At 40.2% G+C, this 23,982-nt stretch overlaps 1 protein-coding gene across 1 annotated transcript in view; it reads right to left on the reverse strand.

Moving 5' to 3' along the window:
• Positions 1-2,033: 2,033 nt before the first annotated feature.
• Positions 2,034-23,982, reverse strand: part of ncam2a (neural cell adhesion molecule 2a) — a 256,590-nt gene continuing 234,641 nt past the window's right edge. The window contains exons 16-17 of the mRNA XM_078244085.1: positions 15,623-15,830; positions 2,034-5,064 (exon numbers count right to left, since the gene is read on the reverse strand). Of these exons, the coding sequence (XP_078100211.1) occupies positions 4,950-5,064; positions 15,623-15,830 (323 nt within the window). The 3' untranslated portion in view covers positions 2,034-4,949. The remainder of the gene's footprint in view (positions 5,065-15,622; positions 15,831-23,982) is intronic.

The following is a 23,982-nucleotide window of genomic DNA, read 5'->3' on the forward strand; positions in this document are numbered from 1 at the left end:
ACAGCTCCCTGCTGGATTTGCCCATGAGGCTAAGAGTTTGGGGACGCTCCACTTCCTCGCATGTAGGCAAAGTTTTCAAAATACATTTGTGTTCTGCATGCAAGCGTCTGTCAGGAGGCATTTAAGTGCGTGCATGTTTGTAAGAGAGAAAACTTCAGCAATGGCAGGGAGATTTTTTTCCCCCTCACTTCCCAAACTTCTCTTCTAGTTGGGATTAAGGTGCTGTCAGCGTACAGTATCATGGGAGTCTCTGCAAACGGAAAGATTAGGGGGGAAATATTACCTTAAGGCTTACTGTGCTATCTTTTCACGTGGTGTGTGACTTCCCAGCGGCATTTAATGGGCTAAAACACAATGTTTGCTTATGCGTGTGTTTGTGTGTGTGGCCCAACACTTATGCCGTTTGTCTAACTTCCTGTGTGGGGAGAAAGTAATTACCTGTCAGGCTACCACGTCACAAACTTCAGTGTCTTTCCTACTCTTCCTGTGATTGTTCAACTCATCCCCACCCATCGCCCCCCAACTCACTACCCCCCAGAGCGGCCAATATTGCTCCTTTCTGCATCTCTTCATCCAAAAGAGACTCAGTGTTTGATGTGCAGACTTCCTTTGAGCCCCTGTGGGAGACGAAGTTGAAGTTTGTTCCCCTTGTTAACAGAGGCCCTTGCAGCCAGGATCCAACAGGCAGCCCGCTGCTTCCCTCCCTCCCTCCCTCCCTCCCTCTCTCTCGTGGAAGGGAGACGTCTGAGAAATGTTATCTGCTGACTTCAAATGAGTGCTGAAGAGGGGGCAGCTTTGTAAAGTAACACTGTGGCTCCTCCATGCTATTCACAATTGTTTTTAATTCCTCCTTTGAGCAGAGCTTCTCAGTCTCTGTGTTTTTTTGTTTTTTTTTCTATCATTATAGCACCAGATTTAGATGCATCACAGTTACCATTTAAAACGGGGGTAGGCCTAATAGAGGTTTAGGAATGACCTTGACAGAAATAGCACTCTGTCCTCCGCAAAAATGAGCTCTGCCGAGTTAAACGGCGAAAAAATTAAAAGCTATTAAAGTTGTGTCTTTGTGGAGAAGTCTTTTATCTCACAGTTCCAGCAGACTGCAGCATAGCCCGTTACAATGACGAGGATTATAACAAAATGTTCACCCAGTTTTAGTATCTACGACTATCTTTTCTCCCCGCGGTGGTGTTCAGTCTTACATTACCTTCACATTTTGTTTAATGCTCCTACTACTCATTTAATCTCTCACATGATTTTTTTTTACTGTCACATTAATGAAATGAGCTCTGGGCTTATAAGTAGACATGTTTATTGCCTGAAAACTTAAAATTAAATCAGTTTTTAAGTTATTTAAAACCAAAAAATCCTAAAATTCTTAACTGATTTTAGCTTAAAAGGGCAATACCAGTGTTTTATCTTGTCTTCAAGGAGTTCATACCACAACAGTTGTTTATGATTGATAACCAGCCATGTATGACTAATTATAGGCGTTACAAACTACAGTATCCCTCCAAGATTTAGTATCAATCATTGATGTAGTCATTCATCCAGTCTATATGCTAAGCTAAGCTATCTGACTGCTGGCTTCAGCATTTTACATTTACTGTACGGACATGAGAGTATCAATCATTTCATCTAACTCTTAGGAAGAAAGTGCATTTCCCAAAAATCTATTTTTTCATCTAATACTAATAATACAGTACTTATATAAAACGGTTTGTTTTGCTGTCCATCTTGACCAGGACTTCCTGGCAGCAAAGATATTGTATCTCAATGGAACTTTTCTGGCTAAATAAAGGATACATAAATCATCTACTTGGGTGATAAAGCATCATTATAAACATTTAACAAGTACCTTTGAATTAAAAAAACAAATATGTAAAATAATTACCTGCGATAGGAGCTACAGCTCAACAATACTTGTATGATCCTTTCGCACACCCATATTATGTGCTGGAGAGCCAGTGAAAAGGCAAAAAGTGAAACAATGAATTGCAACGTCTCACTCTCTTCTACCAGGACATGTTTATTTACAGCGGCAAATGACAGGAGTCACAAGTGTTCCACAGGTACGTACAGAGAGACATCAATAGTTCCCACCTCCTGCACAAAGCACACTCAGCAGGGACAGTCCAAGGGGACACAGGGGAGGGAGCAGGGGGACAAAGAGGACACACACTGTACACTGAGCTCAAACACACCTGTTTTACCCCCTACAGTAAAAGGACCAAGGCGAAGGTGGAGGAGACAGAAAGGAAAGGACAAGGGGGGGTGGGTCGGAGAGGATAAGAAGGTAGGGGTGGGTCGGTATTTAGAGTCATATTCAAATACAAAAGAACATGTACAAATCGTATAGCCTCCAGGCACTGTGCTCCCTTATTTACAGTCATCGTAACAGGCAGCGGAACCACTCCATGGCAGGACCATCCATTTGAGATATGCAGGTACAAGGACTCGCTGGGAGAAAACAAAGCCAGTGCTATGAGGTCTGACATGGAATAGTGGCTGGAGGGGGGAGGGGAGGAGACTCACAGACACATGCGTGGAGTGCTGCAGCCTGGAGAATTAATCCCTGTCGAGAACTACATAATCAGGTTTTACCTATCAGAGCGCACTCTGAAACTCACTGGGAGAGCTCTCGCCAACTCAAAGAGGAACACTCGCAGCACTCGGACATTCATACTTGGCACGTCGTCATCACAACCTACTGTATATGACTTGCAGAGCTGCCCGATGCTTCATGGAACTCTATAATATATATAATATATTTATTTTTTTTCCAATATAAATAGATAAATTAACAAATATTACTAATTGTTTATATCTTTTTTTAAATATAAGTAATTGATATTATAACAAAATGAATGCCAGAATAGTAAGATATTGACTCTTTAAATTTAGGTTTATTATTTAATATTGGGAAAAATCTTGATGGGCACACACACTCAAACATACACAGATTCACTTACAGTACGTGCAGATACATTCAACAGACATACATGCAACCTGATTCATGTAGACAAGTGTATTCACTCACTCACTCATGCATGCACACGCACATCTGCACGCACGTCTGCACGGATCACTGTGCTTTTTACTCCAGAGTTACAGCAGCAACCTGACATCTAGTCACACTTGGTAGTTATACACGTCTGTTTCTGTCCAGTGTCGACTACAATCCACAATTCTTAAACTACATTTCCCAGAGTTCACGGCACCACAATAAAATTCAATCTTCTGACACATTCTGTGGCGAAAAGCAGAATGATAAAAAATTCAATTTGAAGGTCTAGACTGCTGCAGCTGCATTTGGCCACAAGGGGGGAGAAAAAAAAAAAAGAAGAGAAGGCACACTAATGCCGTAATTACTGTCTCCATTGAAATACCATGAAATAGCCTTAGGGCATGGATTTTCTTAAGGGAAAGCAAATGACTAGAAAAAGCAATATTACACCATCATTGAACTTTGGACCAAAACACAACAGAGGAAGAAAAAATGAAAAGGAAAAACAGCTTTTCATCTGAGGAGCGTTCACAAAAAAAGCCAAGCCTGTTGCATTTTGAAAAAAGACACATCCTTTGGGGTATATTTACATAAAAGCTCTGTAAAATATTCTTTTTTTTTCCCACCTATGTACAACACATGACAACATCAGAGAGAATAGCGATCAGAACAGGAAACAAAAAATGCATCTGAGGCAGATCCGAGACGGGAATGAATGAAGAAATAAACGATTATAATCAAAAACATACATGACACTCATGTTGATTTATTTCTCGTCAAACTCGTTTGTTCCCATGCCTTGAGTCCTACCATTCACATTGCAACAATTACATGACACCATTCAGGGCATTTGTGGCCTTTCTCAAGCTGCATACCAAAGTGCACATCAGCTTGCAGTGCAATTAACCTCTGGCACAAGTACAGTATACTGAACTGTAAATGCCGTTTGCAAACAGATGAATAAAACCTACGTATGCACAAATTGTTGGAGAATGAGACCATCCGAGAGTATCAACAATGTTCAGTGTTAATAAAAAAGGTTTTGCTAACATCTAGCATCGATGCACATTGTGCTGCATACTTCACAGACTGCAACTTTCTTGTTGTCATTTTTTGTTTTCTTGCAACACAAACTCCACAATAGCCCTTCAGTAAGCATTATTCATTAAATATCAAGTCCAAATTCCTTAGTAATTAATGACCCGGCCCCATTTGATACAAATTTTCACCCTTGAAATGTTACCGGGAAGGAATGCCTCCCATAAGAACCATCGCGTTTTCCTGAAGCAATGAAAACTCAAAATCTCATAAAGACCTTTTGTCACTGACGTCATCTGGCCTTTAACACAATGCCTCAGCATTTGCCTAACATTAGCCAGGCACCTAGCTCGGCTATTAAAAGGCATAAAAAGGTTGCTGTAGTGAAACACTCAGGCATGGAAACAGCAGATTGGGTTTAAATAATTGTGGTATCCCGCAGTGAGGGTCGGCCCATGCATTCGCTCAAAAAAAGAAAAGAAAAAGCTAGAGCATTAGCGGTGTGAGCGAAGGGGCACACTAGCATACCAGCTTTGTGTAAGGAGTCATAGTGGGGGCTTGTTTATCACCATTTTACTGCATGAAAGTCTGATGTGGGCTGTAAAACAAAAGAATGATCAAGAAAGTGTCATAGTTATGAACAGAAAAACAATCATTGATCAACAAGAGCCTTCCACTGATGCCATGTTTTTTAAGAACATGATACATTTATCACTCAGGGTGTCAAAAAGGTTTCTCTCTTTCTATTTTCTCCTTATTATTTGTATTTACACATGCCTGTCACTGGGGCATTGTTATAAACAGATATGGTATTTTACTCCACTATTTTCCAGTGTTGTAGTTTCTCTGGGTTTTGGTCTCGTGATCCGAATGTTCTTTTGGTGGGGAAGGGGACCGACCCGCTTTACGCTTTGCTGTCGTCGGGCTTTGTATGGATGCTGTTGTCACTGTGCACTTTGATTTCAATCGTATCCGGCTTGAGAGACTCTTTTCCATTTTCTTCCTTCAGCGGTAGTTTCCTGCGGTGAAAACAAAGAAAAGAAAAAAAGCACAGACCTTTTGAGACTTCATTGCTGGGTAATTACAGGAATTCAAAGCACACATACAATAAATGTGAACAGACACAGACTCGAGAGTGACCACCTGGAGGATGTGTTTGTATGAAGCAGGCACAAACGGTAAATGCTAGTGAAATTAGAACTGAATTACTGCCATGAGTGTGTGGGCTTAATGATTATCGCCACAAACTGTGCACTTCTTGCTTTAGAGCCCACCAGTAATCACCTTTTAGACGTTTTGGTGCATGAATGAGTTGACCCCATCGGGACTAATAAAGCTGAATTTAATTGAAGTGAAAAGGCAGCAGGGATATTAAATATAAAAGCCTCTACAGGGCTGCACACAGAAGAACGAAACAGATTATTCATATTTATGCTTCACTTTGACCTAAGTATTTTGACACAACATCGATACATGTTGGCTGAGCACGGAGCTATTTGTAATAGTCACGACTATACATGACTTGGCAGACACTTTGCTGCATTCTCAGGGGAAAGACAGATCGTAGGGTAATGCAACACTGACTTTAAGCACCAGCTAGGGTTGTGTTAACTGCCAATATTTAAACAAATCTTTCCATAACTTTAACCAAAGTGTTTTTGCAGCCTAAACCTAACCACACGGGGAGATACAAATCCCAAGTTTCCCCAAAAGTCCCAAGAGTACTGATCGGGGCCTGGGTCTCTGAGCAAAATATAAGCTTGCTGCCGAGTGTCGTCTGCTGTGTGTATGGTAAGTAAGGTTTAAAGGGGCATTCCACTTATTTTACAAATGAGCGTCAGGACAAGGACTTTTTTTTAGTTTTAGGATTTAGGATTTTAGGCTTTTAATGTGATTATTATTACATCTACAACATCTCAACATTTGATCAAAATGTCACATTCAGAACATCATCAGTGGCTTTCCTTTGTCCTGTCAGCCCTGGTTGCTCACTGGTCTGGTTCTTGTTCATGCCTCCTCAGTGCTGCGCTCTCATTTTTCTGCCTGTGTCGACCTGGACTACATCACCTCAGAGCTGGCACATCTCCCATTTGCTTTTTGTAAATTCATTTAAGGGAAAAAAAGAAGCAAAAAAGAGATAAAATATAATTGCTGTGTTACTAAGCATGAGCCATTTGATTGGCTTACTGACTCTTCTCAGGCGCGCTTGTTCCTCTCATCCTCCATAATTATAGTTTCAAGTAACGCAGTAAAAGGACATCCCAGCTTTATCTTTATGATAATGAGGCCGCAAGATGAAAATCTAACCAGTATGTGTTTCCAGTGATATGATGTACGAGAATCTGCATTCGGCACAAAAAACGGCTTAATAATTGCAGTTAATACAGAGACTGCATAAAAGTCTGAATAGAATCATAGAGTGACATAATGTGACTTAAATTTCTTTCTGTATTAGAGTTTGGTACGAGGTACTACTTTATTTGGACATAAAAAAAAAGGCCCAAGTGGCCAGGTTGGTTCAGTGGGTAGAGCAGGCGCACATATACTTTGAGGCTTATGCCTCAACGCAGAGGTCCAGGGTACGAATCCCCTCTCTCTCACCTAGCTGTCCTGTCAATAAAGGCGGAAAAGCCCAAAAAATAATACATAAAAAAAAGGCCCATAATTAGGCAGTAGATATTTAAAAAATATTGTAACATATTGATGCATTTGTACATCTGCAGTACACAGATTTTAAATAATTTACCGACAAAGAGTCCATTTTATTTGCTGTAGCCATCACAATAGCAAAGGCTAACCAAAAAACACTTATTGACAAACCGATAGGGACACATTCATTGTGAAAATATGAACCATGCACAGACTAGCGTGAAATGAACAGTTGTCTATCTTTTGTCGTTTTATTTTGCAAATAAAGCCCCTGTGCTGACGTCTCAAGGCAATTTGTCCCTCAGCATAAGCTGAACAACAGGCACAGACAACAATAAACACTGAAAGTGCAGAATATACTGAGTTGCACATCAATGCGTCAAAATCCTTCCTTCTATGGTGCATCTTTTGGGATTGGCATAGATTTAATAAAGGGAATCAATAAAGACCTGCGGCCTTCAACTGCTTAACTCATCACTGTCCCTCACATTCAGAGTGTTTTTCCTATTCTTCTAACATATTTGGAACGAGGGATTGGGTCACGAGCAGATGAAGCAGACTTAAGATGATCTGCGTCATTGCAGGCTGGTATTTGCTCACTTTAGCTAAGGGCTACATATTTCCTGAGTTCACAGGGTTGCTTTGCTTCTTATTGTGTTGTTTTTCCAACTCCTGTTGATCATTCGAGACTCGTTCGTCACCTTGCACGAGACGCATATACCGCCCATCCATCGATGCCTTTAGACTCAAAGATTCTGATCCATCCCCTCTCTTAGCCATCAAACGGAAAATAATTTGCATTTTTAAGGTTTCATGTGCTCTGACTAAGAACAAACTCCAAATATTTAACTGGGTAAGTTGAATATATGAGATCAAATGTCTTTGGATGATTCATATATTATTTCATGAGTGGAATTTGGGGTTTGACTCTAACAATGTAATATTAAACTGATGTGTGAAGCTCTATTCTTTTAATAAAGCATTTATATCTACAATAAAAAGCCTAATGCTGCCACAGTGTCCAGTGATGGTCCAAAAAGCTGTTTCACAATATTGGATTTATTTATTACATAAACAGTGAATAGTAGATTTTAAAAGGCACTCTACATCAGCATAACATCACAACTCCATGGGAGTTTTTCCAGTGAGATCATGAATGTAAAACAGTAGCCCTGCGTGATACTGTACCTAATAAGCCCAAATATTGCAATCGGCCAGAGGGGTTTCCCCTTTGGTTGATTGGTGGATGTTAACGTTGCTGCATAGTGGAACCAATTTCATGTCCCATTAGCTTCATGCAAACCCAGATTGGACTTAAGTTAGGTGGGGAGGTTTTCTCAACATTTGGGAAGGGCTTGCCGCTTGATATGTCCTCTTTCTTCAGTGTGGATGCCAAATCAAGGGAACCACAAATGCATTAACTCTACCAACATATCAACAGTTTGTTATTAAGAAGTTGATACACTGGGGAAGTAACTGCTGACACGTCAGTGACCTGAATACAACACCTTCTTTACTTCCCTGCCCACTGTGTCATATTTTACTCTTTCACTGAACAGATACACTTCCATTTAATCAAATGTAACACTCCATACCGACTTGAAGAGACCCCCTGTGCTCTTTACACTCCAAGTCAATCTTTTCCCCTTCTGGTGTGATAAGTGATATGTAATCCACAGGCAGCTGTTCAATTCGCAAAGAAATCTCCCACATGTTGTTCACTTATTAAATATATCTTTAATAATTGATTAAGGTTCCCAGTTTCACTGTCATATAGAGCTATGGAGAGTGAAGGAAATACAATAATTGAAAGGCAGTGCCAGCGATTTTTTTGCTGGGGTTTAAGTTTAATTATTTATTGGTGGGGCTACTGAATTTATGGTAAATACATGAATACATTTGGCATTTTGTAGTACATTTCAAGTACCATAAAACGTACTACAAAAACGTCTGTTGATTCAAAAACTAACAACCAAATTTACATATATTTTGAAGTTAAAAAAAATATTCATCTTTGAGAAGCGACTGTTCGTGTCAGAATAAAATGAAAACTACACACACAAACAACGGACACTGCAAGAAATGGCAAAAGTTACACCTTAAGGTGCTTACACACCAACCAGATGGCCGATCGTCGGCAGAAAAGACAGTTGGACTGATCAGTCGGGTCCCCGAGGTCCAGAAAATGCCTCAAAACGCACTGAGCGACGCCGACTTGAGAGTACGCTCTGCGCGTGCGTGAAAGCGTAATACGTCTCCATAGCAGCAGAAGGCGTTTCTCTGTATTGTTTCCTAGAAAATGAAAACTGGCAGTTGATAGGGACGAACGCGTCATGTGGGTCTTTTTTTCTCCGGAAATTTACAGCCAGACTGTCATGGCGGCTTGTTCAGAATACAATCTCATATTGTACTAAAATAGTTCACCGAAACGTGTTTCTGAAAACATTTAAAGCGAGAAATAGACCGTGCAGTTGCTGAATCTGTCTTCATGTCAGATCGACAAAGGTCAGTTTAAAAGATATTCGTCAGATTTTGAGAGGCTCATCCGCTCGCCATTTCCGGGTGAGTCCCGACTGCCCTGTCTCCGACTGAACATGTCGGGTCGGCCAAAATGAAGGCCGACGGCTCCTTGGACGGACGACGGCATGGAACACACCGAACAGACTCGAGTCACCGACCTCGCCAGACTGTCCGACGGCCGATAATCGGCTCTGTGTGTCAGCGCCCTTAAGTGAGGAAGAGTTGGTAGTAGGATTTTAGTGGGGGATACTTTTGTCAAAGCTGGGCACGGGGGTCCTCTTGCTGCTGGCCTGCTAACAGCGCTAACAACACTGCCAAGAGTGAGGAAAACACCAGAGGAGCTACTGTCGCAAAGTATCAAAGCCTGGATTCACTGACAGTATTTATTTTCACTAGTTTCTAGTTTCTCTTGACAAGGGCGTTTGAAGATTAAATAACACATTTTATCATGTTCCGGCAATTAGGGCCACTGTTCGACCGGTTCAAATGGAGAAAGGATTAAACAGCCGGATAAGACTAATCAGAAAGGATTTTTTATACGTCAAACATCTGGAAATTTATTTTCTTTGCCACCTATAATCCCTACATGCTCATATGTTGCTTTTGAAATGAAACAATTAATAAAACAAAACCTGTATGATCCTCTTAGAGCCGAAATGAAAACTATTTTGTTTCCGGTAAATTTGTTCCTCGTGCAATTTGTCACCCCGGCTGTACTTTTTAGCTCTTCAGCAGCTGTGCTGTCAGCAGGACTTTAGACACCATGATGCAAGTTGCAGTTGGTGTGTCTTGAACGGTCAGACAGGTCAGTGATATTGATGTCTCACACTTGATGTAAACTCACAGTTGAACCAAAAGATAGCAAATAAAGAAGGCAAAAGAGTCCATGAAAATTACATACAGAGTCTGACTTTGGTTAATAAGACAGGTTTGTTTTCACACAATAATCTGAGTCAAAGGTAATCAGGCTCAAATGCAGAGGTACGTACTGTAATGGACCCTCATGTGTCTGCAAGAGTTACTCTATGTGTGTGCGCGCTCACACACACACACACACACACACACACACACACACACACACACACACACACACACACTCCCTCAGAAGTCCCATTTAAAATATTGTTTGGGACACAAAAGCAAACAGAAATGCTACTGGGTCTTGACAAGCCTCTTTGATAATACTGCAAGAGCCAGCAGCTGTGTGCACCTCATGTTGGGCTGTGGAGATATCAGAGTGGGAATGCAGATGTGTGTTTGTAATCTGTAAGCTTCTAAGTGAAACCAAAGCACAGCAGGGGTGACTTGTTCCTCCCTCTTAACTAAGCACAATGCCATCTACAGCAGGCCATTAATGGCTGCCTACAATCCTGGATAAATTAGGTGGCCCGGGGTCTAAAACACACTACGTCGCAGTGGTGTTCGTTTACACTAAATCTTTACACTTACATTTCTTCAGCAAGTATATTTCATCATAACTGACATCCATAATCTGAGAGTGAGCGTAGAAGTCTTACTCAAGGACACAGCTGCTGATGCAGAGACCTTGTTACCTGACCTGGTAAAGAAATCAGCTTGTGAGCGCGATTGTGTGGGAAGATGTGTGGAAAACTCTTCTCCAAGGCCAAACAGATGTATGTCTTTTTTTTCATTTAGAAATTCAGGTGTGCTCCCTCCAAAGCCTTTTAGCTTCTCCTGACAAGCAGCTTTTTGTTTGCTCTGGAGTTAAAATGAAGTACTGCAAAATAACACTTAATTAAATGTCAAAGAGGGAGAAATGCTCTTGCATAATACAATGCAATGTAGCACAAAGCAGTAATTACAGTAGGCCATCTAATCATGGATGACTGACCAAAGTAGTTACAATCCATCGCTTTTCATTAATTCCCTTATGCCTTTTAGTTAATTTTCTGCAACACAACATCCCACAACTAAATGTTTAACGTATACATGTTCAAAATATCCTCATCTCGCTGTGACAGGATCACATTTCCACTCATATTACTGTACAGTAATGTCCCGTATACAGCTGTCTGTGTCACATGTGAAACAAAAAGTCAACGTTGACTTATTTTAACTTATGTACCATACTTAACTAACGTCATTTACATAAATCACGTAACAAACGTACATTATGTATTACTGCAGAAAGAAAACAACTGTAATTGCTTTTCTGTTGTTGGTACAACTTTGACAAAATAAGTGCACAAGTCAAAACAAACACCACAAATATACATGCTGATTTCTTAACAAAACGCTTATCAATAGCAAGACCAATTTTTCACATTGCGACACTACTGGGGATGAAGTCTTTTCAGACAGTAAACCGATAAATCCTCGAGGCTGCAGCTTATTTCATCTCCGAAGGCAGTTGTGATTCAGTAAATACTGTTTCTTTTTGAAATATTTGTTTCATACCGCACATTGTTAGTGGACAGAAAGTGATCCAGCGCTGTATAAACTGAAACACGTCAAAATAAAATAATCTAATTGCAACTCAAAGTATGTATTTTTGTTCAGTGTTTGGCACTGTTTATCTTTCTATCGCTGCAGGATAGAGGAGATTTAGCATTCTGTTTTATATTTCCTGCCGTGAGTCATCAGAGTATGAAGACACTCACACAGTCTGTCGGTGAGCCTGTCTTCTCATCACTGAAGTCTGAGTAAACCGCAAACTGTTCACTGACGTCAGTACAACCCTCTCCTGCATCACTCTGACATATAAACTGTCACTGTGCCATGATACAGTATTGCATTGTGCCAATTTATGGACAGGCTAAAAACTGGATTATAATTGTAATTTGCAGCAGAAAGGGAAGTGACCCTTTATTCCACATTCACTTTTTATCACCAGATAGTTGGATATCAGCACAGAACTATTCCAGCAATAGCAAATTTTGTTCTTTATTTAAGTCGAGACTGAACTCCTTTATAATCTGGCCCTGAGGTGCTGCCTGGGAGGCGACTGAAGGGCCAGACTGGCGCATAATTCTATTCCTGGATCACTGACTGACAGGGTGGGAGTGGATTTGCCACTGGGATTATAAAGGTAAAAGTAAAGGTACTTTATTGTCACATACATGTAGCGAAATTCATTCTGTGCATTTAACCCATCCCTCAAGGGAGCAGTGGGCAGCCATTTACAGCGCCCGGGGACCAACTCCAGATCTGAGCCAGTGCCTTGATCAAGGGCACCGACAGGAGAACCTAGTACATGTTTTTTGATAGTGGAGGAAACCCACGCAAACATGGGGAGAACATACAAACTCCACACAGAAAGGCCCGGAACGAGGATTCGAACCCAGAACCGTCTTGCTGTGAGGCCACTGATAAACCGTTCCGTAAAAATGTATACTGTAAATACATTTTACTATTTATTCTCTTTATTTTTTGTTTGTTTATCTGTGTCTTGTACTCCCCCCCCCCACACTCCCCCTATCCCTTGCTGCTGCAACAGTGTGAATTTCCCCATTGTGGGATTAATAAAGGATTTTGAATCTTGAATCTTTTTATTTTTTATTGCTTGAATATGTGTTATTTAAATTTTCCATCATGCCCACTTTTAGGCTTCGGTCTTAAAGGGTTAATAAACAGCAGACATGGAGTCAGGTATGCTGCACAGACCACAGTCTCAGTTAACCTATCAAGATGTGCCCGTCTTTTTCATCTGTCCATCGGACCCACTGACTGACTTCATACCTCACAGTAAAGAACTTACACTTAACATTTAAAAAAAAACGTGAAGTGAGGATTGACTTTTGAAGTCGATTGGGGCACTGCGAACACCTTTCAACTTTTTTTCTTGAGGCAATCAGAAAGCCCAGGGTGTTCCAACTGATCTTGGCGCAATTCGACAGATTCATAATAGAAAGACACCCTCACATTCTCCATCATCTGTTAGTCCAGCTCTGCCTCAAAAGTTAAAACTGCACTGCGGAGAGATCACTTGGCCACTGGCTGCTCCCTGCTAAGCTTCAGCCCCACATGGAGGTGAGAAAATTGGGCGGCGAAGACCGTCTATGACCCGACAAATCTGTGTCTGCACTACCTGTCACCTCCAGATTACCAGCCCACACACTTCAGCTCACTTCCACTATACACCCCATCACAAACAGCCTCTGCCACTTTACACCCTCCTAATTTAAAGTTCACTATTCGCGATTTACCACTGTGTACACTCTTATCGATATTATTGATATTGTTGTGCAGGGTTTGCTGGTCTTTACAACTTATTACCACTCAGCATCTTCAGACTCACACTATTGACATCTTGCAAACTCAGTAGGAGTGTCCAAGCTTTATATTATGTCAAGCTTTATCTCATTATACTCAGTGGTATAGATCTTAAGTGGCTACCTTATTACATCATTCTCGCCACACTAACTCAGACAAAAATTCAATTTCTATATAATCAGGGTCTTGTTTTCGCAGTTATGGCCATCATTCCTATCAGATATAAAAAAAAATGTTTGGCGATGCAGAGACACCAGTTGAAACAACAAGTATTTGGGCACCTGGGTACATGTAGACATCGTTGCAATTGATTGCGCCTGAAATGTGCATATACAGTATAGTCACCGGTAATCTCTCATTGCATTGGTAAACACATAAAAGTCAATGTCAAAGATGACCAAGGAAGTAAGCAATGTGGCAGTGGTCCCAGAGCTCAACCATTAAAGATGCACCCCTCTGATTTTACACATCAGTTTACTGAGTTTCTCTAAAATATTGTCTCTTCTTAGTCTTAGCTTTATTGAAGTGCAGTATTACATTTCTGGAGTATCCCTTTAGTTCGGTAAACACAATGTTAATACAACAATCCTCATCCGGATGGCCTGTGAACTCCATTTTAAAGCAAGCGTTTGTATCTCTGCAACAAAGATGCTAGAGAAAGAACATAAACAAAATGAATGATGGATAAAACTCTGATAATAACACCCAGATTGTAAAAGAAATATAGAGCTATCCTGATAGTACCTTTGCCTTTCATGACCATTTTGCACCATTCTGCTGCTATTTATGTGAAGGTCGGCACCGTACTGTATGTCTGTGACTCTGTTTGTTTGTGATGTGTCTGTACTAAATGATCAACTACAATATAGCCATAAAGAAGTTGTAGTAGCAACATACAACTCTTCACACAGCTTGTAAATGCCCGTGTGAGTTGCTGCTACAGTGCCAGCTCTAACATAAAGCTGGGGCACTGTCTGCATGCTGTCTAGGCAGGCAGGCAGTCACTCAGCCCTCCAGCAGTGTGCGCTTAAGTGACTCAGCAAAAGTCAACACCCCCCTCCTCCTACCTTCCTTTGTACCCTCTTGCTGAATCCCAGACACTGGGCTGGCACACTGACAATTTGAACACAAAAATGGCACTGCTGAGGCCAATGAATCAGACGCTGTGGGTGCTATCTTGCAAAACCTTGGTATGCCTAGCACCCTGCATATAATAACACAGGGACTAAATCTGAAAATTGATTGTTCTGTGAATTTCATGGGGTAGGCTTTTAAAACTGCACGCTGTCTGAAAAAAAGAAAAAAAAAAAAAGGTAAAGCTTGTTCTCATCAAGATGTTGCTCATCTTGGACATACATTCAATAATATGAGCCTTTTTTGTGGGGTCACTAATAGACTATTTGCATGCATCATTTATATAAATACAAACACAAAGCATGGGATCACATTAAGTAGAGATTTTACACATGCACGTCATGAATGTACAAGTACACACAACGCATGCAACGAGATACTCCAAAGATGAACTCACTGCACATACACGTATGAGACGCACTGATGTTAGTGAATAAGACATAATCGAAGACATACTGTGGTTGAAAGGGTGGTTGGGCGGCTGTTGTAGGTGTACCTACAGTAAATGGTAAAAATAAGTCTCCTTTTTTCTCATTCACAGTAAATATGTTTAAGAGAATTCTAGGCTGCACATGACATGAAGTTGAGTTTCACTATGCTATAGCTACTTGAAAAGGTGCGACTTAATCTGGCAAAAGAACAAAAAAGAATACCAATTTGTGACACTTTTTTTTTAGAGTCACAAATTGGTTATGAATATTGTTACAATAAATTCTCAATTTATGCGAAATATGGAGGCATTTTCTTCCGTATGCAGCTGGTTGTCTAACATTTTGGCTCAAATGTCTTGCCGTCTCTGAATAAATTTGGTCTTTCAAGTTCATTGTTGCACAAAATTATACAGCAAAAACAGTGGTCGGAGTGACACAACGTAACCCACAAGCATCCAGATACACCCACAGCAGATGCTCCCTCTGCAAGCATGAATGACCTCGTGACTGACAAACACGGATACATCCCAACTGTTACCATAGAAATCAAATCCTCTGATTGAAGAAGTTAAAGTCACTGGGAAAAAAAAAGAATATGAAAAACACTCACAGGTAGGCGGCCTTGCCCTCTTCTATTTCTTTGCCCTTGCCACTGGTGGCTGTTTTCTTGCTGCACAGTGTGCGCGTGATACACATCAGCAGGCCGCAGTGACGCAGGAAGAAGCAGCTGACGTCCACTAGCACGAGGAGCAGCAGCAGCGCTCCCAGGCCCAGGGCCACCACCGTCCCCAGCCCCATGCCGCTGAACAGGGATTCTGCTAAGGCAGTGAAACACACACAGACACACAACAAACAGCAAAGTGGGAAAACACTGTTAGCAATTTTGGTTCATATACTGTACAGAGATACACACAGAGGTCGGGGTCAGGTGTAGAGCCACATCACAGGAGCTGGTGGATATTCACCGTCTCGCTCAAGGGTTACAGGGAGGAAGGCGGGGGGGCATAGGGGATAATGTGGATACCTAATATAAGATAATCCATCCATCCATCTTCATCCGCTTATCCGGGGTCGGGTCGTATATAAGATAATAGGATACCTAAAATTCCATAAGTGGTGAACCCCAGAAGGGGAAAGAACTAAGACATGTTTGTTAAAAATAGTAATTGCAATGAAAAAGTTATAAAAACAAAGTTAGGCTTTAGTTTCAGTTTCATTATTAATATTACATATAGCATTGTAATATCATTTATTATTTCATTGTTTTTGTTTTGTTTCTGAGTTTCTGAAATGTATTCTTTCCTCTTTTTTTTGTAAATAATGGATGTTACATTGACGGACACCGGGTGGGATTAAATACGTTTATTCTTCTTACCACTCCTTTTCCAATATGTAAAGACATTGACAAGTGTACTTTACAACTTCCTTCGCTGTAGTTATTATGCCTATTATTATTAATTTATTATTTTGATATTTATTTAGATTTTGATTCATTTTAAACATTATTTCTTGTCCGCTGTTTCTGTTCTTCACATATTCCAAAAAAAAAAAAATCTTTCAGACTTTCAATCAATGACAGGTTGGATGTCTGCTAAGACCTGACCTCCAGCTAAAGGTGAGCCTTCTCGCTTCGCCCCCCCCCCCCAAACATCTGTACATTTAGGGTGTAACTGTACTGAAAGTGTGCAGAAAACGTTGTACCAAGCTCGCTCAGCCCAAAAACTTTTACAGTGGTTACTTTCACAACCACTTGAAGGTCAATGAATTCCTCCGGAGCCAGTTGGCTGGTTTCCAAAACGTAGATAAGTCCTAATCCACAACGCCTGGACTCCTCAGTGGAGTATCTCGATTGTTAGCATAAATCCACCAAATCTCCTCCAAAACAAATCCATTTTGGCCGTACAGGTTTTTTTTTAATATGCAGTCAATGGAATAAAAGTTTCAAAGACTCAAATAAATGAGTAGGAGATCTCAGTACAGTGCTCTGAAAGAGGTGCAAAAGGCTTTACTTGGTGATTTACTTGTAATATCAGAAGCTTTGCAGCTTCCTATCTGCCTAAGAACTTTAATCTTTTGTAAAAAAAGAACTAAAAAAAAAACCAATCTATGAGCATGTTGGCCTGAAACTACAGAACAAAACATTTTTCTCTTCTCTCTTTTCCCTCAAGCCCTGTGTTTCCTCCCTATCATAAGTCAATTCAATTAAATTGTATTGTCACAATGTGCAGGCACATATGTAAGGACAAGTAGGTCATTGCTTTCCAACAAACAGTGCACATACACAGTAGATTAAAAAAGACACATTAAGATTATCAAGATTATTTACAGGCTCAGAATTATTGTGAATCAACTGTCAACATCTCTAGTTCCACAGGTGCAGAAGTTATAGTGTGTACTTTGTCAGCTATACTGTACCACACTGCAGGGTGGTACAGTATATTATATATATTATATTATATTGCTCAAGGTAGCAAGCGTCAGCATTACCATACTGATGCTTCAGCTTTTATGTCCACTGGGCGCCTGTTGTTCCGTAGCTTGCGGCGCTAAACAGGTTGACGCGGGAGTCAAAGCAAGTATTTTCAGCCAAAAGTTGAAATACTTTCTCTCAGAGCGGTCATCGCTCGGAAACACATTGAGCTCTCAGCTCAGTCGGGAGCACGCAGCAGGGTCTGCTTTCAATTGAAAGTAATGAGAAAATGAAGGCAGTGTGGCGAGGAGAGGCTCCCAGTGGGCACAGTTGAATAGAGTTGTGCCCTTTAGTGATCCCGGGGTTCAGCAAACTGAACATCCACTGTAGGATCAGTGTTGACAGCTGGAGGTCAGACCTCGCCAGGAGTAATCAGCCATGGACCAGTGAGAGTGAATGAACTTTCCTACTTAAGAAGGCTCTCGTATTGGTGTTGAAAAAGTTGGATCAGACATTAATATGAAGGTGAGAGAGAGACAGTCGGGTGATGAAGTCTGTAGTCTTGCGTTGCCAGACCTTCATTCACAGCGCTGCGGAGGGTCTGGCTAGTCCACACAGCATTCCGGGATGGGAGAAAAACATGCACTGGTTTATTGGCATTTCTTTAAACCAATCACAATCGTTTATGACGGAGCCATAGCACCTCTGCAAAATAGCTGCGGGAAGAAACTTGTTTTGTGTACGTTCAAAAGTTGTTTTAGTCGTGCAACAAAAAACTCAGATTCTACAGATAGTCTAGCTAGCTGTCTGGATTTACCCTGCAGAGATCTGAGGAGCAGTTAACCATAGTCCTCATAAATCCACCGGAGTTTAGAATGCCAACACAAAGAAAGGGGAAGGTGAGAGACATCTGGCCGAAAATGAGGGACATCTGGCGGATCTTACGGTGGCAGCGGAGCAATCCCCTAAATGAATTGTCGATATAGACTATGAAGTCTGGAACCTCCTGTGTGGCCAAACGGTGAGCTGAGTGCAGTGGTTGTTACCAGTTTTCACTAAGTGTGTAGCTGGAAAAAAAGTGTAGTTTGACCCCTCAACAAACAGTGAGGGTATCCTGTTTGTTATCTTATTTTGGATGGTCTCCAAGCTATACATTGTTTGAAAGCACAAAGCCTCAGCATTCTATCAGTGCAAACCATTTTAAAGTCCCAACACCGCTTCTACAACAGCTTTTCATTCTGTAACAAAAGAGCAAATAAAACAGGGAACAGCATCATGGCTCGAATCCAAAAGGTTCAGGAAAAGTAACCATTTTCTTTTTGTTCTTTTAAGACTGACTGGTTCTTAAGGAGTTCAAGAGATACCCAAGTGGTTTTAGGAATGCACTTTCATGACGTTTTTCAAGAGTTGCCAGGGCCAGATTGAAACAAAATCAAAATATGTGCAGCAGAGGCCAAAACATTCTGATTTGTAATCCCTTGTATGGATCAAGCTCCAAAAACAAAAACGCAGGATACTACATTTCCCACAATGCAGGTCTTTTGTTTGACAGTCTTTGCTTTTGAAATGTCTTTTAAACTGCACGCCCCCCTAGCTTTTGTGTTAAAAAATACATTTTACAAGTGTTTTCACAGGCTGCTCTTCATGTGTAAAATTGGTGGAGTGTTCCTTTAAGATTAGAATCTACATCCCAATATAATACATTAGTATTTGGACAGTGACAGAAGTATTTAGGCATTTTCCATCATTTAGGCAGTCTTATCCAACGCATTAGTCTTATAATGAAACTGATAAACTGTACACTGTTTCCAAGTATGGCTGAAAAAGTCCTCAAAGCTCACAGTCACAGTTTCATTTTAAATCCAGTGTGCTGGAGTACTGAGCCAAAAACGACACATTTCCAAAGACTCATGCTCCACATTGGAAGTTGTCACCGCGTGTCACAACCCAAATGACTCTCATGTCTGTGACTTTGTTCTTGACTTAGAGCTGAGACTGCAGACAGCGGAGACTGGCAGCGAGTCAAAGCCCAGAGAGACAAACAGAAAGCCAGAGAGGGAGCGGGAGAACCTTGTGGCAAAAAGGAACTCTAATTAAAACACTTTGCGTTTTCGTGAATCCGGGGATAAGGGATTTGAAACTTGTAGGCTGGATCAATATTTTCTCACCACCCCAGGCTACTGTTCCGTATCCCACCTTCGGAAAGTTTATAGGAGTTAATTTGGCTGCTGAAGCCACAGATTCAGAGGCGGTAAACAACACCTCTCCAGCTGCCCTGAAGCATTCACATATTCCAGAAGACAAAGAGAATACTAATCCAATCTTTAAGCCACACTTCCCTCATTTTCATCATAGGTGCCCTGCAGTTTCATATCGTGTTTATATTTTTACACCACATAAAGACCGTGTCTGTTTTATACATTCACGACATTACAAATAATGGAGCATTTATAATAATTTTAGGTAGAAGTCTTGTATTATATACAAAAACAAACTTGTCAAACGCAGTTGATCCGTTTATACTAATGGTTTTAGTATAAACATACACATTAAAGTGCATTTACTCCTTATTTGAAAATCTTTTTTTATTTAAAAGGAATGTCCAAAGTATTAAGGAGTGCCAGGATAAAGACTTTATTAGAATGTCTTTTTTTTTGAATGTCAGCAAAAACTCTTCAGCCTGAAATCCATAAACATCAGACTTTGATCCGATAAGGAGTATTACTCTAAAGTGCTTAGCAGCAGCTTAACAGGTTGAGATTGTACTGATTTGGTTACATGCTTGTTAGCCATTTTAGTACATTTACTCGCAAGTCTGGAAATCATTTTAAGCAGAACACAGTTATACTGGCATACATTAACAGACAAAGGGGGCTTTACTGGCTGAAAGAGCACCTTAAAAGTGTATACCAACTATTTTTGTCAATAGAGAATGCATTACAAACATGGACCATGGACTTTTGTCGAGCCACGATGGTCTGGGATTGAAAAAAAAAGTAACATGAATTACAAAGTGTGCATCTAATTTACTCCTCCTTTTCACTGTAATAGTTAACATTTTGCTGTTTAAATATTAATTTAAAAAAACTGTGTTGAGTAGGATTGAACACATTCAGGAAGGGGGCAGGATTCTGCATCTGCTCTGCCAACGCAGGACTGAATATGTAGCAGGCCCCAAGTACATTTCTGTACAGAAAATAATTCACATTCTTGTGAAGGATCAGGAAACATTTCTTCACATAAATGTAGAAGAATCCAAAAATGCCTGGCGCCTTTATGACTTTGTGTATGGATGTAAAAGTAAAAAGGAAAATAATTTATAGTGTTTAAAGGAAATGCTCCAATGTTGTCTTGACTCCCTTTAGTACTGCAGCCTGAGATTAGTTTTTGTTAAATTATTCTGTTAGCCAGAAAAGAAGATGCCTTCCTTCATGAAGCAGCTCAGATCTCCGAATGAGGACTTTAGGCATAATAAGCGGTTTAATTTTAAATCTAATAAGCAGGGATGAAACACAGCAAGACTAGAGTGTGGCCACGAGTCAAACTGTTTTCAAGTTAGCAGCCAAGGTGCCTTCCAACATCTGGCACTGTGAGGATAACAGATGAGAGGAAAACAAGTTTAGAATGAGAACACACAAATGACATTGTCGTAAAAAGGTAACACACAATAAATGTTTAATATTATATTAATAATATTATTGTCGTTTTCATCATTTCCAGTATTCGCGGATATGTGACAAATATTCATGTGGACACCTTTGGCTGCAGGTGCTACAGTTGATTTATAACGGAAGAGTAAAGAGAAGTGATGAGGTCATTTCTGTGTGAGGGCAATGCTGCTCTCATCCTGTACTGAATGATCATCTGCACTCAGACCTATACAAGAGGTAACACTGGCTCCTGTAACAACCCACAGGTCAGAGTGATACATTGCCTATAGTGGTTTGACCCTTTTGTTGTCTTTCCGACCACGGACTTGTCCTCCTTCCGGGTCACAATTGAAAATGAACGTTTTTTTGGGAGCTTTTCCCGACGTTTTTGTTGCTTTTTTTCGATGCTTTTTTAAATGTTTTTGTCACTTTTTTTTAAATTCATGGTCAATAAACCTATTTATATGACATTGTACCTCATTTTTGAGTTTAAAAAAATCTGAAATTATGAATTATTTTGACAAATAGTTATGACCAGAGTGAAAGGATGTTGAGTGAATCACAGACCGGTTTATGTGTTTAAAAACCATTTCAACATTTTTTTTCAAATTCTGTAAAACTGAATAAAACACCCAAAATTGAAAGTAATGAAAGTAATCCATTTTACCTGCGAAGAACAAAAGTACATCCATGCATCCATGTTATTTTCGGGGTAATTTGGTTGAAAGAAACCCATGTTTCTGGCTGAAATTTGACCCGAGGACAACTCAAGGGTCAAAGGCTGAAGCTGCACATTGGATCTACTCTACCATCATCCTGGTCAAGAGAGGACATTTTTCATAAAATTAAATGATTGATTCATGCAAAGGCAGGTTTCATTCTCAATTTAAATCTGCAAGCAAGTAAAAATGAGTAGGATATGTGGTATAGATTTTTGTGTTTTCTTTATTTTAAAAACCCATCTATGGACAGGTATTGCAAATTAGCTTGCGTGTTTTGCAGTAATTAATAGCTTAATTTAATAAAATCCTTATACATCTTAAAATGATCATAATATATTGAATGGTTGGCAAACAAGAATAATACAGTGGTTTTTAGAGTATAAAGTGTCTTTGCTTTCATTGCAGCTTGCATAAAATATGCTCAATAAAATATCTGCAGTGCAGCCTTAGTTACTGTTTCCATGTTTATTATATCACTATTGGTCAAACTGTTAATATTTAATTGGCACTAACAGCATTGTTATTGTTTGAGTTCACCTTGCCAGAGGGGATTGTTTGATGCAGCCTGCTGTTGTTTCAAAGGGAACAATTGTGAGTCGACAATCTGAACCCTGAGAGAAAGAAGTTGGGTGTGCTACTAAATGTCTTGCCGTATAGGCATTCATTAAAGATTAATTCAAAGAGAAAGTACTTATTAACACAATACTGGAGTAAATGTAGAATGCCACCCATCAAGAATTCAGGGTTACAGCACAATACTGCACTTAATTCAGCCAGTTCTAACAAGGATGTTGTTAGAGAAATTTTGATTTACATACTTTCTCTCTTGTTATTATTAAACTGTTTGCATAGAAAAATATTATACTGAATACTCTAAACAAGATAACATGGAGCCATTGCTTGTCCTTGTCCAAGCACGGTGTGTTCCTGAGGGCATACATGCGTACTGTCTATCTGGGAGATGTTATCGACTCTGACAAGATAACAATTGACGACATCAACTCTGTATCATGATTTATTGCATTTACACTTGATATTATAAAAAGCAGCTGTAGAGAGCTTTTCGTTAGGTCATTGTACTATTCTTTAGTGCGGAGACTGCCTCCTTGTTGGGTTCTCAAGTAAAATGAACTTTAATATATCTTCAGTGGTCCTGTCTATTATTTGATAATGTAATTATTCTAACAGATGTGTATACCTATTTTTTATATCGTAACTACCTTGGATGAGACAAGGAAGGTATCTACTCTCGCTTAACGCCATAGTGTTTTCCTCTTAGTTATAATTCATTTCTTCTGTGTGACTTGACTTCTCACAAACTCTCCAACTCTGTGGCCATTCATTCGTATTTCCCTGCTCTATTAACCCTTTTACTGACTTCTTCTGATTACCCGTTGATATATAAGCCCATTAGGCATTTTACTCAATTGCCAGAGATCCAACTGCTTGTGTGGCACCTGAAACCATTCATACACATCTCACTTTGACAATGCAAACTCATTAGGGCCTGAGCAGTGATTGACTGTTCGTCCATTGGATCTGAGAGAGCGTCTTGATAAATGGCGATCCAACGGGCGTTGATTGATTGGGAAGGTAGCGGCGCGCTAATCTGCAGGGGGATAAACATAATCATTTGCAGATGTGGGTGAGGATTCTTCCCTAAGCGCTCACTTTGGAGTGGAAAGTTTGTTCGAGGAGGCCCCTCAGAGAGTTTAACATAATCATTAAAAGGCTGCATGGTTTAAAGGAGAGGGATGAGTCCTTCACCGTGTCCATTTCCAAGGAGGAAGCCGTGATGAGACTCAAGAGCACTCAAGAGCCAGCCAAGAGGAAGTGAAAAAAGATGGGAAATTACTCTTAACTGAGAAGAATATGCACATCCTTAACAATCGACCCCAAAAAAAACTTCAAAGAAAATTTGGTCCACTTTTCTGTAATTGCTGCTGTCTGCGGTTACAACATATTTCAGGACTAATAGAAGTGTCTCTACCTTGATCTTGGTCGTTGAAATTCAAGTTTAAAGTCACATATTTAAATGCATGACATGCACTAAAAGGTTTATCACTCTGCTACATGACCCTTAGTTTGACTGTTGAAACACATCAAATGGTCCAAATAATCAACAGATTGTAGTGCTGCTAAAAACTTTGCAGCACCAAAATTGACTTGAGCCAAAACAGAAAATTAG

Source organism: Sander vitreus, chromosome 24, assembly GCF_031162955.1.
Source record: "Sander vitreus isolate 19-12246 chromosome 24, sanVit1, whole genome shotgun sequence".
Taxonomy (NCBI): domain Eukaryota; kingdom Metazoa; phylum Chordata; class Actinopteri; order Perciformes; family Percidae; genus Sander; species Sander vitreus.